Source organism: Bombus vancouverensis, chromosome 5, assembly GCF_051014615.1.
Source record: "Bombus vancouverensis nearcticus chromosome 5, iyBomVanc1_principal, whole genome shotgun sequence".
Lineage (NCBI taxonomy): Eukaryota > Metazoa > Arthropoda > Insecta > Hymenoptera > Apidae > Bombus > Bombus vancouverensis.
In genome coordinates this window covers 7,482,707-7,500,771 of record NC_134915.1, presented here as the reverse complement: position 1 = coordinate 7,500,771, position 18,065 = coordinate 7,482,707, and the positions used below count along the sequence as shown (strand labels likewise).

The window sequence follows — 18,065 nt, the reverse complement described above, 5'->3', positions numbered from 1 at the left end:
AAAGGATATACGTAATTCCGAGAAAAAATATTTGATACATACATAAAACTATGTATGAATAAAAATATGTATATTCTACATAGGTAAAGTTAATAGGCTAAGTTACGAGTACTATTGAAAAATGTATGTTTTTAAGCGAGGCTACCCACAGTGCTGCTATCTATGGTGTCCATTTTGCCTTGTAGATAGTACAAAGATCCGTAGGAATTACTTTATTAAAAATAACGCAGTTAAGTTGTATACACGTGCAACTGGTCCTATTTATACGGAATACGGGTTAGATTGGGTATTTTCCATATTATCATAAGCGTAAAAATTATTTCCTGAAAGGTCTCATCTTATCTGTTACGGGTGAAAATTTCGATAACGTACTAGTTTCAGCAGGGAAGAGTATTTCCCGGAAGCGTAGTTTAGCGGTGGGAAACACAAAAAATCGAATGACACGATAGGAAAACAAGGCTGATGCTGATATTTATTGCACGACCTCGATGTTACCACGCCAATACATATCGCTAGTAGCCGATCATTTTTCGAAATAATTATGCTGTGCTATGTAGCATTATGAAACCTGATGATTAGAGGAAACAGCGCGCACGATCAAGTAATCAGATAGAAAGTACTCACAGCGATAGATCGGTCTGATTTCCGATCGATTATCGTAATCGTTTCGCGTATGCTATTGTACGAAAGGAGCAGTCCTGTTATTGCGAAACAGTTACATAGGTCAAAAAAGAAACAAAAAGGAAAGAAGGGAAAGAGAAATGAACGGCTTTTATGGAAATCGGTTTATTCGTCGAAAATGCTTATCAGGCGCCAGCGTAATTTAGTACTGACAGTGAGTCGATTTTCGTTTATCTTCCCATTACGATTGCGCTTACTATAGTTGGCAAGTAACTATTGAACTTCGTACTTGAATGCTTTGTGCGAAGATCGAAACTGCAAGTCATTTACTAGAAGACATCCATCCATGAAAGTTTCATTATCCTAAATGTACATTTTCACTCATGACGTATCTCTGTTCGTCGGTTATTCTTCTCTTTTTAATTTTTAATCTTCATCGTTTATGTGGAATCGTCTCTTTCTGCATTTTCATATAGAGAAGGTGAGAATGAATTGAAAGATAAAAATTTGTAGATAGGAATAACGAAAGCAAACTAACCTCGCAAGTAAAGTAGAAGCGAAGCGTTTCAAAATTAAAATTATAATTTAAGACTCGGATTAAAATTCGGCAGTAGAAACTACCATTTGCGTAGTAAAATATGTAAAATACCGTGCGAAGATAATTCGATTGAAGAACTTATTTTATCGAGTTAAGAACTGTGTTCTTACTTTCTATCAAAATATTCGAACCAAACCGATCAAAAGTATATACGTAGTTGTTGAAAATTTTATATTTTATGTAACCGACTATAAAAACCGGAAATTTGTTCAAAAGTTTGTGCGAAAGGGGAGGATTATGTAAAATAAAATAAAATAAAATACATTCAAACTGATCATAATACAAATTATGTTAAAATAGGGCGTATTATTGACGAGCAAAGCTAATCGTAAAGAGTTATTTTTTCACGATTCATTTTGCAAATAAGGTTACTGTTTTTATCATTTTTTAAATTACGCTGGTCACAAATCTTATTTCTCTCTGGAAATAAAACAGAAATTTTACATAAAATTGCTTGAAGATTCACCGACTCGTTTACTCGAGTCTCATTCAAGAAGGCGTTCTCGCGTTTGATCTGAGAACGGGTATTTAAATTTGTTTACGTCTATTTTTACAAGCCACTGCGAAAACAGTTTAATTGAACTAGCGATGAGAAACAAAATAATGAGAAATGTAAGAATAATGAAGCGAACGTCTACGTCTACGTTTCGTTTCTGCTATTACCATTTCCCTATACGTACGCATAGAAATCAGAGCGGTTCACTCATCGATCTGCTCCAATTACAATTTCCTTTAAAATTTAAACTTTCTATATTACACAAAAATACCATGGCCAAGATAGAAACAACGTAAATATCAGCTAGAAACACGCGGCAACGTCAGTTGAGATATACGCACGTATCTCTATCGGAAGGTTGCTGGAAGTTTTCAGGAAATTAGAATACTTAATGATCACTGTTTCGTTATTCCACGTTGGTGACGAACGAAGAAGATAAACGTTGCGTAGTCAAGCAGCTATTCTCGAGGAAGTCAAGCAATCAAACCGAGCAATCGTGGCTGGTGGAACAGATAGGTCAGCTTGGCGCCACCAAGCCGAGTCGCAGCGAATGAAGGCCGCTTGGTCGCATGTTCGTGTTTGCTACCTTACTGTTCCTCGCCACCCAACACCGGCAGCACCATAATGCGTCTGGCACTGTCACCATTAGCGGTAACGGGTAATGCTTGGATTCCACGCAATCAACCAAACGATTTAGCGATCATGAGGAAAATTCACGAAATTTCTTCCAGTCTGAGAAATTTTGTTCACAAGCGACGTAGTCGTCGAGAATAATTCATTCGTTGGTGTTGTCGTTAGTTGGAAACGAGAAATATTTAGGAGTATGAATCAACGTGTTCGATAATTTGGTAATTCAAGAACAGTGCTCCAACAATCGATGATCAATCGACGGACAGTCTAACAATTTCGACGATGAAACGAGTGTTATCACTCGTTTGATAAATAGTATCAGATAGATGGCAGTACATTTTATGTAAAAGATTCTGCACAAAATATGACCGATAAGGGAAGCCAGAGGTGGATTAAAACTTTTACCGGGAGATTGCCGACATCGTCGACTCTCCATTTCTAATTCATTAATTAAATCCTATGTAGAGCGATCCCAAATCTCTACCCGCCCACCAGGAATTTTCCCAAAGTCCCCGATGGCCTGTTCGTCCCCGAGAGAACCTTTTCCATATAAAACGGAAAGCCTAATGAACGGCAAAAAGTGGATTAATATGTTTTGGAATGTAAAATTTTAAAGCTTCCTAAATGATAGCTATTTCGAATTTTCGAATCTACTTTCAAAAAGTGTGCATTAGCATTGAATTGTTTAGCATTCTAATTGCGATAAAGTAAAAAGTATATGTCGGTACATATAAAGATAAATTTGTAATTGATCAATACAGTAGATACAACGTGTTTCAGGAGTGGACAAAGCACACAGGAACAATGAGAAAAGTTCACATAAACATGTGCCCTATTTGATCGTGTTTCAAAGTTACAGCCACTTTTGCGTTACAGTAATCCGCGATAGCTTGTGCTCATAGGAGGTGCTCGAAATGATCACTCTCGGTTCGTACGCAAGTTTGTAGTCGTCGTGTCAAAGAATTTCGCAATCTTTCAATAATTCCGGGTGTCTGTCGAATAATACAAGCAAAGGTAGCCATTTCGAGCAAGTTTCTATGAAGATACGCTTCCGTGGATTATCGTAACGCAAACCTGGCTACGACTTCGAAACAAGTTTAAATAGGACACGTGCTTATAACATGAACTTTTTTCATTGTTTTCGTGTGCTCTGTCAGCTCCTGAAGTTGATCCCACATGTTCCGAAACGCTCCATATATGTTGAATAAAAATGCTGCAGAAGTTGCTGAAACGATTCATCTTATTCTTAGTGACAATGCGGTAGTACGTGCACGTTAAAAATGACATCATAAATTTTTCAAAGGAGATTCCGATTCTAGTCCGAAACGTTCGCGTTTCAGTGGCTGTAAGAAAATAAAAAAAAAAAAAAAAATGGTCGGAAGAGGATTGCGAAATGAAAATAGCAGAAAAATGGTAATCATACGTATCAAGAGATATGATACTTTAATGATTCGGATAATATTTCTACTGTTGAAAATAAAGATAAGTTTTGTTTACAGAAGCAGGCCTACGTAAAATATCAAGTTAAAAGCACAGGATTTTTTATTATGAATGTTTTTACGCACTGTACACTCTAAAGCTTGTCTTGTATTTTATGCGTAGCCATTCCCATTCTAATCTGGTATTATCGAAATTACCAGTCGTCCTATCTGTCTTTATTAAGATCGACGAGCTTTGTGCGGCAATACGTAGTATACGAGTATGCGAAGATTGCAGTGAGACATGTCCATACCTGTGGTGTCTAGAAAATGGCGTGTACTATTAATTATAACTAATGCGCGTCTCCGTCAGTAATCATGGTTAACGATCGGTTATACTGGCTTCGTTCCATACGTGCCTTTATCCTTACACGAACGTGTAACTGGTTCACATGGATGGGTGCAACATTTTTTTAACAATACATTCTCTCATGTACTGCATTACCTGTGCATATAAATACGTTGCGAGGTTTTTTACCATTAATTAACACAAAAATTAATATTTATATAATCAACGTAGTGGTAAACATATTGAAAGATCTATCGATTAGATTAAATGAAGAGAAAATGAAGTACAAAACTTCAGAAACTGTTTTCTTTTCTTTTCTGTAGATTTCTCTTTGAAAAACTTCAATCGCGCATAAAATTTAAACTTGGCAAACCAATATCGTAAAGAATCCAGTTTCTGTTGAAACAAGTCGATATTCTTTCCAGACTCGAAATAAAAATATTAATTGAAGCACTTTATGTAAGAAACATGTGTGTCTAGCGAATTATCATACCGAGTATTATGGTACAAAAACTATTTATTCGTCTGTTCTACCACATACCATTCTGGATTATTTCCAAAACTATTAACGGAGACGAACTCTGGTTATGGCGTGATAATGAGGTAGCACGGTAATGGACGTTTATTTTGAATCGGCAGAACGGCGAAACTTACTATACAGAAAGCAACTTCAGTTGTGCAACCAGTTTGCTCGTCCTAATAGACATCCTGTTTTCTTGCTGTAGTCCGCTTTAATTAAACGTTTTACCCATTTGTAGTAATTTCTAGATCGATTGATAAAAAACAATACGACTTGAATAATGCATTAAATTTGGCACGAAGTATAGGTACATACCACTGTTTTTGCGTGCCAAGACAATCGCGGTTAGAGTTACATAATTTTAGTAAAATATAGTCAACTATTTCTATAACATGGTTGAATCGTTTCACGTTGTATGGAAGCCGTGTTATAGGAGGGCTGTCGCAATTTTTGCACCATGTTATATCGAAATTGTGCTTTCAGAGTGCCGTGTTACAAGAGAGTCGAGAGTTGTAACAATGTGTGAAAATTAACAAACTATTTTCCATTATACAGGCTGTTCCGGGTTTTCCCTGTTGAAAGATGTCGGTATATTCTAAAAGTTTATTCTAAAAGTTTATTCTAAAGGTATATTCCTAAAAAGTGTCATATAAACACGTGCCATTTTTAAAGATTTATAACGTTCAGTAACGTCTTTTCGACAAAATATGAATAGATTAGAGATATTTACATCTAGTATCATAATACTTGAACGAGTCCATTTTCTGTCAAGATTGACAGCGACAAAAAATTCATTACTCTTTGAAGATCTCGTTCATAACTCGTGCAAGTTGGAGTGGAGAAGTTATCGTGATACCTTCTAACTGTACTGCCAGATGTAAATATTTTTCACCAATTCATACCTTGTACCGCACATTTATTACCGCTATTTTGTATTATGTTAATTACACTTACATGATGATTTTTCTTATCTTGACTTATAGAATGTACCGACAACGTTTAGCTGAAAAAATCTCGGACACGCTGTATAACAGTCTACGATATGAAGCATTTGGTTCTCTTTTTTCTTGGCCAAACCTTATCAGTCTGTTCTGTACGTATAAATAATAAAAAAAATATTATAGAAAATTGATCAGAAAGCTATAGCGATAACAATACGAAATATGACAGAAGTGGTAGTGGATTTATAGTTAGTATGTGATACAGAAGAAAAGTAGATTGACAACGAATGTAATCGTCTATCGCATAATATGTATCCTATTTCAAAATGTTCATCAATCCCGTCAATCGACGCAACACTGACAATGGCAAGAAATTGAATTCCTCTCTATACGAAGTTCATTTTCATTGTTCTTCGCTTCAATCCATCAATCATCACGTCGCTTCATATTGATTTATTATTTTTCTTTTTTCTTGTTGCAAATTTCTTCATACGTAAAAACCAAAGGGCGAATATAAAACAGATATAAAACGGGAATCGGATAAACTTGGACGCCAAATTACAATCCCCTTCGCATTCTTTACTTTTCTTATAACATCTCAAAGGAAACTTCGATTGAATCATACTCAAATATGTACATTTTTTTTGTCGTCATGATCATATGATAGAAGAATATTCGGTAAATTTCATTGGCATTTTACTAAATTTATATGCTTATTCGTAAGTAACTTAGAAACCAGTTGATCGCGCAATGTATCATGATATTTATTGAAAATAGTCTCCTTCGTACAAATCTGGAATAATCCACATATATAATCGTGAATTATGAGCTAACCTGCCTGAATGTCTCTACTCTAATCATAAATTATCGTTTCTCTCATATCGTCGATATTGCATCATGTTTGATTCGAGTGAAATTGATGAGGACTCGTGTATGTTGTACACGAGGCATATGACAGAGATCGTTCTTGCCTGATGGTCGTATGACAGTGACGACACACGGTTTTTCTCTGATGTGCAACATCCGCTCACATCCATACGCGTACACCGCGCGTGTCTGACCGTATACATATTAACAGAAGGAGAAAATGAGAGAGAGAGAGAGAGAGAGAGAGAGAGAACAAGAAAAAGAGCGACAGCGGGACAGCAGAAGAAAAGAGCATACGCACGGACATGCAAAACGTGCTGGAAAAGGTGGGGTTCGGTGCGTCGAAGCAAAGCCAAATGCTTCGACGATCGAAAGTATCCTGGTTATTGTTCTTGCCGGCATGTTACAAACAACATCGCGTCATTCGGTAGAAACCAAACATCGTTGTTATGATAATATAAGGCAAGGCAGGACGATGTCTGTTTTTGGTATTGGATACGTGATTTAGATACGTATTAGATGCGTTTTGAAGTAGATGCACGTATGTATATGTGTATGTATAAAACACTACGTTAGAAAGAAATTAATATCGGTGTTAAATTCCGTAACATTGGCCGTAGCGTAGTATCTTTATCGATTATAGGTTTCAAGATATTTTCAGATATTCGTCCGTTCACTCGTAAAAATCATCGATATGCTTAATCCTTTGCAAATGATAAGAATGAAACAATGGAAATAGGTGTGATTATTACACTACACGATAGTTTATCGTCTGGCTCGAGATCTATCATTAATTCCGATCGAATTACTTTCAAAGCTCGAATAAATCAATTTTTATAAATAGGTCAAAGAGGAGTTTAACCCTCCGCAACGGAAATTTTGTTTGTCCATTGAAAAGAACAAAAATGACAATTTGTCGCAATCTTTTACTTCGATCGGAGGCCTGAAAAGCACTAATCGTTACAAACGGACTATTATAAGACACGATGATATAGCGATAGATAAACATAGTGGGATTTAAAAGATACGTATTTAACTTGTACAAGCTACATGATGCTATAAAGAATTACAACGTAATTAAGATTTTGAAGTCGTTGCTTGTATGCAACCGTTTTCCTGTTGATGCATTTCGTCGGGGACATATTGTAGGTTAAAGTACAAAAGGACGGAATAATCCCGATGCGACAGCGCGAATCGGAGCCGACGGAACCTGTGGAAAAACACGGCTACGGTTTACCGGGTAAAATTCCTACGTTGCTGGTTTGTTCCCACTGCAAAAAGTCCCATGCTAATTCAACGTTGAACGCTTGAGAACTCATCACGGATGAGTTAGCACGCCTCATGATCCTTCGCAACGTCGAGCTTTGGATCCCGATTACACCGAGAGGGGATGCCGCGACATGGTAATAAACCTTCGTAACCTTTGTATCAGTCCAAGGGAGAAAACGAGTGCACACAACTTATTCTTCTATTCACTTTTTTCTTTGCGAGGGAATTTTTTGAAATCTCTCAGCGCGACGCAGTCAGGGTCTTTGGTACCTTTCTTTTTCACAATCTCGAACCGTTTCTAACTCCAATTGTAAAATTAAGGGTAACGTAATTCGCTTATCTTTTTCAAGTCGTTACTGATTTGTACGACGTTAGTAGCGAAACAGGAAATGAAGGAAAGAGATCTGTTCTTAAAAAGTTATTCTAACAATTTTTTATTATAACGTAGAAATGTGTAATATAATATTAATATAGGTATATTAATGTTACAATAAAACATTGTGAACTATACGGAAGTGGTAGTAATGAGGATACAACAGAAATAGGATAGGCTGATATTATAGACCGATGTACGAGTATTTCCATGTATATGATTTTTAGGTGCACGTATACACAGTAACTCTTAATTGGATGGCGTGCTTAAAATAAATGGCTAGAAGTGTGTACATAAGGAAATAAATCCTAAATGATCATTTTTATAGGTTTATGTAATTAATAGAACTGTGTGCTTAAATCCTGAATAAAAGGATAAAATGAAATTCTTTTTAGATAATTTCTCGTCATATAAATGGCCATGGTAGCTTTCAAAATATATAGATACTTCATTTCCATACGAATATTTTGAATACCTTACCATTATTTTTCAAACTTATTTTATTTTCGAAATATTGTTCCAGATGACGCAGTTGCATCTATGCAATTATTATCGATGCTTCTCCAGTGAAATAAACGTCTTTGTGCTACGGTCACAACATTGTTAAACCAATTTATCAAATGTCCACATCTGAAAATTCTAAAAACTCAAAGATAATTAAAAGATATATATATATTTTATATATATATCTTATATATATATATATATATATATATATATATATAAAAGATATCCTAGAGGTTGAAACAATTCTTGAAACGTTTATACAGAATTTTAGACCATTTATAATTAAATTCAATTTTAATATACACATCCTATCAGAAGCGTATCTCTTATCCAAATACATAAATGAAATTTTGATTAAATATCGATAACGATTAAACGATCACAATGAATTAACTTTACAAGTAAACTGATAGGTATAATAGAGCATGCGAGCGGTTCAAAGAATTCCTTTTGCGATATTGGCGTGTCCAAATGACTTTGGACGTGCATCGAATAAGAAATAATCGTTTAAATAAACGATCGAATGCTAAATAACGATCGAATCACGAAAGTAACCGCTCTTATGATGTGCTTATCGTATATGGACTGCATGTGTGATGTAGCCATTATAAGAAAGGTAGTGTTTACGACTGCAATGGAATTCGACGGAACAATAGACATTACCATCGGTTTTAGCGAGGTTTCGGGACTCGTTATTGTTAACGCTTATGTTCTTTTACATATCCATACGGCACGTTGCTAAAGAATATGTTCTGTTCGCGATAATGATAATCATAATAACCTCAGAAAATGTGACAAACAATTTTCGTTATGCCAACAAACACACTGGTAATTAAGCATAGTGAAATTACTGATTTAATATCCTGCTACTGAAATTGCACTGATAAAACGGTTCGTATCTACATACGTTTTTTAGTTTCATCCATTTAAAATACATGCAATTACGAGATATCAAGAACGTGCATATTGATAATTAAAACATTTATTTGGTTATATCTTAAATTCTCGCAAATTCGATTATAGAAACAATAAACTTATTGGAACATAAATTTGAATTAAATCATCCATTAATCTCCATCATTTTGGAACAATATATGCGTTGACCATATCAACCGCATATATTCCATAATATTCACATTGAATAATAATATCGTAACTACATATACCAACAATGATATAGTACCATACAGTGCAACAAGTACAGCGTGTCAATGCGCAGTTTCTGTAATTACATTGTAAGTATGAAAGTACATGCTTTATTGAATGCTGTAAAAAATAATTTGAAGAATTGAGCGTTAAGATGTTCAAAAGATGTATAAAACTTGATTTTATAATAACAATTAGAAAGACACGCGAAATAGATTGAAAATCTATTTTGCAGCCAGAAGGCTCTTCCTAGTTAAAAATGTTGAGCGCAGTTAAAGGTTACTTAAAATTAATAGCGAAAGTGAATTGGTACCACAAAAATAAGATTGTTCAGCTAATAAAAAAAGGATCGTACGGTTGTTCCAAAAAATTAAAATAATTTTTAAGAGACACGAAATTTAAAGAGACACGAAAAAAGTGGAAGTAGTAATTTTAGTACAAAATATATTTCTCCATTTGTAATCGATATGTTGTTCTTTTTTTAGTATGTAAAAGGTTCACTCTTATACTAAATTCATTTTAAGCAACTTTCAACTTTAGGGAATCGAGGAAAGTACCGATTGTGAAAGTGTACGAATATGTTGGATCTTGGGAAAGTATCGACAAGAAACTTAGGGACAAGTGTATTTATTTTAATCGTTAATCACTCTTCAAGCGTTAAGGTTGATACGTAGATTTTGAAAAGTTGTATGATATTGAATAAAATAGGAAGGAAACGTCAAGAAATTCGTGTAACTTTTAGCTTTGTATCAATGGCATCCTTTTTGTTAGGAAAACGTTCGTCGAATCTTGAATGCGTCAGCGATGAATTTTTGTGACGATACGCATGTACGTACGTAGGTGCCTACGCACAAGAAACAGGTCTTGTGGTTCATCTCAGGTAAGTGGATCTTCCAAGAGCCAATCAACCAACTTAATTACCAAGGGCACTCTCAGCTTGCTCACAAATCACACACCTTCATAACTCTCGAGTTTGCTGCCTGTCGATAGCTCGGCGACATGATCGGCTTACGAAACTAATGTAAATATCAAGTCTTTACAAAGATTACGATAATTTGCGGCGGAGAAATCTTCCTTTCAAAATAATCGAGTTTTACCACGTACATTGGCATAGGATTACACTTATATACACACGCGTACGTAAACATATTTATTTAATAACTTCCTCATTATCGAAAGTAATATTTTAAACGAATAGTGCTGAAGTGTAACGATCCGTAGCTTTAGAAATTGTATTTGTATTACATACTTTCATTTTTTTAACTTTTAAATACACACATGTAAGATCATATCTGCTTTAGATTTCGAGTTAAGTATTCTGAAACACCCTGTGTGAATTACATTAAATGTGTAATTTCTTTGAAACAAACAGTGGAAAGATTAATCGTGATCTTGTAACCTATTTTCTCTACAGTTTCATTACTTTTTTATCTACAGTTCACAATGTACTCAATTGTTGATACATTGTTCTTCATAATTACCTTCCTCGTGTAAAATCGTACGTACTCGATTAATGCTATCTGTTCCCATGATGTCGCTCTCTTAAGATTTTGTATTATCGAAGACCAAGAAAAGAATTCTTGATACACTGATTAGCCGCGTGGAATCGCGCACAGCCGTTTGATATAGCGCTAATTTAAACTGGCGCGAAATCAAGTTAGTTCCCTTTTTCTACAAATGTTTGCGGTTTAATGTATCTTAGGGAGAAATGAAGTCGGTTCGTTCGGTACGGGCCTCTGTATCTTCGCAAGTTATTGCGTGAAATGTTTTCATCAGCTTCGCCGGCTAGTCTCTCGCGAAATGAAGAGTTACGATCTGGTAGCGTTAAGGAAATGGTGTACCTTCTTCGTTCACGCACAATCAAGGACTACGATTTTCCATGTGTAGCACTGCGCCGTTTCATTGACATTTTTAGTACTGCAATGTACACTTATACGAATATCACATTTCTACGTCTCTTTAAAAGTAACAGAATTAATATTTATAAAAGGTGGTTCGTTCGTGTGTTTCGCAAATACGCGGCGTGCAGATACAATGACACTACGATCAGGAAAGAAAAATAGCTCTACGAGAAATGAAAAATGGAAAACATAAAATAAAAGTTATTCATAGAGAAGAAATTGCCTTAAATATGGTTGATGCTTTTTGTTTTGCTTCGCTCTATTTCATGCCCGGCCATAGATAAATTGTACTTTTAACGAATTACAAACATCGAACATATCGCTGTTTTGCTTTGATAGTGGCACAACTTAAAGTATTTCAAATTTTTTTTTATCGAATAGAAGGTATATATTATGTTTTTACTTTTATCATGCAAAGCGGTATGTATATGTATAATTCCATCAGTTATACGTCAGTAGGCGAAATTACTTACTTGTGCTGCTATCAATATGGCCTTAGTTTTACAACTACACGTGTTCATCTTCAGTCGTTTTTAACGCTACAACTGAAGCGTTGTGTTCTTTTCGCGAGTAGTGGCGTATCTTGCGTTAAGTCAGCCTTATAATGTTGCTGAACCGACAGACGTTTCTTCGTAAAGTTTAAAACGCCCCTCCTCCGAAGTTTCCAGTTGTGCCAATATCGAAGCAAAGCGACGGTATCATAAGCGTTTATAGGAATTGTTGTCAATTCTAGAATCAAAGTTATATATTAAGCGGTATAGAAAATGTTCTCATCCGTTTCTAATCTGGAACAAAGTTTATCATGCCTGAATGTGTCCCATTTTGTGCTTCGCATTATCCAACGTAATAAACATAAACGTAAGTAGAGAGTACATTAATCTACAGCAAGATGCTTTAAGCCGAGACGTAATTAAGTAATTAAGACGTAATATTTCGAATCAATTTTACTCGAAAATAGAATATCATAGAAGAAAATCATATTCTACATTTTGGTTTTATTTTTTCACGTAAAACCATGTATAACTTTCACTTAAATATTTGTAATTCGATGTTCGGTATTTCGATACTTATAAGAATGTGTATTATATGAATATTATATGCAAAGGTGTATGAATGATATTAAGAGTCATTCACGACCGAATTTAATGATATTCTTAACGTTTGTTAAGCTATTTGCAAATTGAATATGTATAGGAAAGTTACTGACTATGTATAGATATATAGCATAACAAAGAGTGTGGCTATATTCTACAATATCAGTTTCGAAGATTTACCTAGAAAAATTTTATTTCTATGTGCTAAATAGTTGCGTTTTATTTTATTATATTAAAATATACAATATAGAATAATATCTTCAAGTATATAAATATGTAATATTTCGAATCAATTTTACTCGAAAATAGAATATCATAGAAGAAAATCATATTCTACATTTTGGTTTTATTTTTTCACGTAAAACCATGTATAACTTTCACTTAAATATTTGTAATTCGATGTTCGGTATTTCGATACTTATAAGAATGTGTATTATATGAATATTATATGCAAAGGTGTATGAATGATATTAAGAGTCATTCACGACCGAATTTAATGATATTCTTAACGTTTGTTAAGCTATTTGCAAATTGAATATGTATAGGAAAGTTACTGACTATGTATAGATATATAGCATAACAAAGAGTGTGGCTATATTCTACAATATCAGTTTCGAAGATTTACCTAGAAAAATTTTATTTCTATGTGCTAAATAGTTGCGTTTTATTTTATTATATTAAAATATACAATATAGAATAATATCTTCAAGTATATAAATATGTAATAGGATTGTATAGTAAGAGTCATATAAACGTACATATATCATGGGGGCATAAAAGTATCGTAAAGTATTTTACTGCTGTTGACGAACATGCAATATCGATTGCTATTATCATATGCCAGACGTGAATACTAACTCCTATACGAAATAGTTATTTCTCGATGTTTCCAATGGACGTCAGTGAAGTCCGCGAAAGTAGCAAGGGAAGATCGCTAATATACAAATTTAAAAAGTTATGAAACTTTGGAGATAGAGTAGAAGATATATAGGTATATATTATGCATTTTCTCTTGTTTTTTTGCTGCGCAAATTCACTCTAAGGGTGAAATTGACACCTGAAAATCCGGCTATTTTCTGCCTTTGCGTTATAACTCTTGATAAATTCTTTATCAGCTCCTAATCCAATATCTGCTAATCCGTGATCTAAAAAATCAGAAGAAGTAGCTTTTGCCTGAAAACCTGTTTTCTATCTTTTACAGTTCGCGAGTTATATCGCAAAAGCGGGAATTGGACGGATTCTCAGGGGTCAATTTTACTCCCTTAGGGTAAATTTGGATAGTAAAAAAAAAAAGAGGAAGGAAAAATGCATAATACATACCTATATATTCTTTACATATACTCTAAGTTTCATAACTTTCGGAATTTGCGGGTTAGGAATCTGCTGTTGTAAGTAACGTTTCTTACTGTAAGCAGCTTCTCGTATTCGGTTAAACTATAAGTTAATTACTCGTAAAATCGTATTAGCCACTTACCCGATTTTAACTATATTCTTTATTCGCGTTGTTCGATAGAACAAAGTAACACGGTTTATTTGCAATCTTTTTCGATATCTTAAAAAGCCATGAGATTAGTTTCATGGCGCCATAAATCACCTTGTCAACTATGATATCGTATCTTTTCTTTCTTTCGTTTTCTTTGCGACGCAACGTTCATGGCTGCCGGAACGATGGTAATTTCATGTTCCTTGTTTGACGCAAATTTCAAGATTGATAGACACATAAAAGCGTACTATAATTTTCTATTATTCTGAGTCAACATAAGCCGAACGTTATATTTCCGTTATACCTATTTCCAGATATTTTTTACCGAACATTTTTTTCATCAAATTGCCATTTTTTTTATATTTTTATTCTTATATTCTTGTGTAGAACACGTAATATTATTTACGTTAACGAACGATCTTTCTTCGCTCGTATCAAATTGATTAAGATTTCCAAATTTTCCTAACTATAAAATCATGCGACTCATTGTAGGACGGTATCGAATTTATATCGTATACTCCGATTTTGTTTTATGGCACATATCACGTCATAAAAATTTATTGTACCTACGTATAATACTTGAGCATGAAAAGACACGAATCGTTGCGTTCGCAACGTCGTATTTCTGGTTTTTTGCAGTTTATTTTATGTGCTTTATATGGATGGCACGGTTAACCGTAGTAAAACAGAGCAGGATGTGATTCTACATGTAGAACATAAAAAAAAAGATTTGGTACAATATTTTGTCATCCGAGGCTTTATTTTCGAGATAATCGACTTTGAAGATTTGACAAGTATACTTAAATTTAGCTAATTTCGGATTGAACAAAAGTAAATATAATCGACAAGGGTTTATTCCGGAAAACAAAGAGTTATATACTCAGATATTTTTGGGGCTGTTTTATCGTCAACTTGAGGTATGTACATACAGCCAACTGTTTCGAGATTACGCAGTTCTTGCCATCTCCTTGTTAGTAAATATCTATTTCCTTTATATCTGTTCTAAATTCTGAAACTGCGCTCTCGCCGACTATGCATTTATCAATATGCCAATCACAAATATTTAAATGAAGCAAATAAAATATTTGAATCGTAAATTGAATCCGTTGTCAATACTTTTGTATTCACAATTCATGCATAACTAAAAAGATTCTGCACATATACATATTTTTGAGTTATTGCCAAAACATGTAACTTGTGTTATTATTAGTTACGTAATATCTCAATATTTAAGTTTCAAATAGTTGAAAAGTGTTTGATATTCGTAATATAGAGTTTATCGTGCAATTTCTAATAACCTGCCGTATTTGTACTCAACATATACTTAAAATTAAAAGTGAAAATTTGAAATAATAATTTTAAGTTACGAAGTGGATAGTTAGGAAACTTCGCTGTATTTCAGATGTTCGTAGTAGAACATTAGATTGTTCTCGAAAATGTGTAATTTCAAATATCGTTTTATTTACGTCACTTTCCTATTTAGAATATAATCAAAATAGTATAAATTTGAAAAAAAAAGAAAATTTTGGGAGGTTATTGCAACTGACATCACATAGAATTGTATGCAAACCTCTAGTATATCATAATTTGTGCCTTTTTTTGTAACGGTTGTGTTGATAGCGCAGAACGTTTCAAAAGTTGAGTCAGTTGATCGTGAAATGAATATAAATTTAATCGCGACGCCATGCCGTCTCGGAATTTCCGGCATTGCTGCTGCACTACCATCTTGCAATTTATATTCCATCTTCGTTGCTCTTTCGACAATTTAACGAGGTCGTCGTATAACAAAAACTTCTGTGTGCAAATTAATATCAACGAAAGGTAGCCTAGAAGCTCTGTAACGCTTTATTTTGGTTAATTAATACTTTATGCGTTTGATCTTACTTATATAGGCCTACATACATACCATAGAAAATTTGTATGTGCATATTGTGCGTGTCGTATAAAACATTTTAATATTTTATTAGCATAATAGTAATATAACGAGATGCGACTGCCAGTCGTACATTGCCAAAATTTGAATCTAAACTGAAAATATATTTAGAAGTTGCAAAGTATTTACTGCAATCTTATATCCAGTAAAACAGTAATATACAGTATTAATAGTCACCATAGTCAGCGTATAGAGAGTGTTAAAGATGGTCACACTAGATACCGAGACTTATCATTATCGTGGATGATTGCTTGTTTAAATACTTCCATCATTTCTGTAACATATATCTTACTTATAATATAAAAATATTTTCGAGATCGTTAAAAATTTTACTAATATAACCGTGATAATTAGGTGTGGTTTCGATGATAGTGGAATTTCAAAATGTATCGTATTCACAAAACATATCCACAAGTATTCGAATACTTTCACCAGCCGTTGTAACTAATATAATATAACGTGAATACATGACATATGTAATGACAGTATTTCTGAAGAAAAATTATTTCTTTGGGCATTTATAGAAATTCTATCAAATTCTGATTTGATTTCCAATACCTTCCAATTTTTTTGAGAATTATTAGACCAACGTAGGTTTGTCATTTGATCGTTGAAGCAGATGCGAAGTACCTTTAAGCTCTCATTTATGTCATTTTCAGCTTCGCCGTCGTTCTGAAGTTTGATCGGAAGTGGAAGACATAATCAACCGATATTTTCGTTGCGTTTTAAGTAAATTTCTGATATAATTACCAATGGTTTACTTATATCATACTTTTATTATGGTTTTCATCTATGAGAGCTATTTGTAGCCACTGGATTAAAATGGAAAATCTCATGCAAACTGCTCAAGCAACGTTTCAATTATTCTTGTAAAAAATTGTGCTCAAAAAATAAATGCTCGGAAGGACAGAGATATTTCGGAATAATGGTCCATTTCTTGACTTTGTCGTAGCCTTTGAAACTTTATGCAACTCCGTCATGTCTCCATACGTTGTATCGGAAACATTTTAAGGATCACGAGTAAGAAGTCGTGAAAACAAGAAAGCACGTTGACACGTTTTTATTTTATTGCAACATAAAAGAGTTTTACTTTATTTGGTAGATGTTTTTTTTTTATATTGGCGTATGAAAATATAGTGGAACAGAAGCGTATGGAAATTAAGTTTCAAAGACGCATGAAAACAACACAGGAAGCATATTCAAAAAGTATTCGTACGCTCCTTTTTTTCTTTTTTTTTTTTTTTTTTAGACAGAATAACTTTTTACAAATTGGACCAAACCACTTGAGTTTCTTCGAAAAGTTGGAAGAATTAATTTACGATGATAACTTGTAAAAGATGGATGACGTGTAAAAAAAATTTTAAGGAAATTGCAATCGGTCGGAAAAGCGACGAAAATAGTAAAGATCACTTTTTACGACTTTCTTATCTGAGTCTATGGAATGTAAATGAAAATTTAAAAAGTACGTTTTATCGTTTTATGTTGGTCATATGTATCTACATATAGAAAATTTTATCGAAATCGGTTAACGTTGCTATGAGCTATAAACGGCTAAAAATGGTGAAAGCCGCAGCTTTTCACGACTTTCGATCTACTAAATCTACACCTTTCGATGCCTTTCGCTTGTTTCTACATCAATCGATTTCGATGTTTTCAGCGTGTAATAGAAGAAATATATTTACAGAACGTGTTATTTAAATTTTTTTATTACAGGTTTAGATTTTAAAAATCTGTAAAAAGTGACCTTTTTCTTCGCAATTCCGATTGCAATTTTTAACAATTTTTTTTACTCGTTGTCTAGCAAACTAATTCTTCTAATTTATAAAAAAAAAAAAACCCTCAAGTCGTTTGATCTAATTTTAGAAAAGTTATTGCGTTTTAAAGAGTGTACGAATATTTTTTACATTCACTGTACATAA

At 33.7% G+C, this 18,065-nt stretch overlaps 1 protein-coding gene across 9 annotated transcripts in view; it reads left to right on the top strand.

Annotated features, from left to right (window-relative positions):
* The window catches only part of LOC117159653 (dual 3',5'-cyclic-AMP and -GMP phosphodiesterase 11), a 142,464-nt gene that overhangs the window by 104,006 nt on the left and 20,393 nt on the right, over positions 1–18,065 (top strand). For 3 of the 9 annotated variants that reach the window (XM_076618968.1, XM_076618970.1, XM_076618969.1), the window contains one exon: positions 5,616–5,725. The exons of the other annotated variants lie outside the window; for them this stretch is intronic. In XM_076618968.1, coding sequence (XP_076475083.1) covers positions 5,617–5,725 — 109 coding nt within the window. In that variant the 5' untranslated portion in view covers position 5,616. The remainder of the gene's footprint in view (positions 1–5,615; positions 5,726–18,065) is intronic. 9 annotated transcript variants of the gene reach the window in all.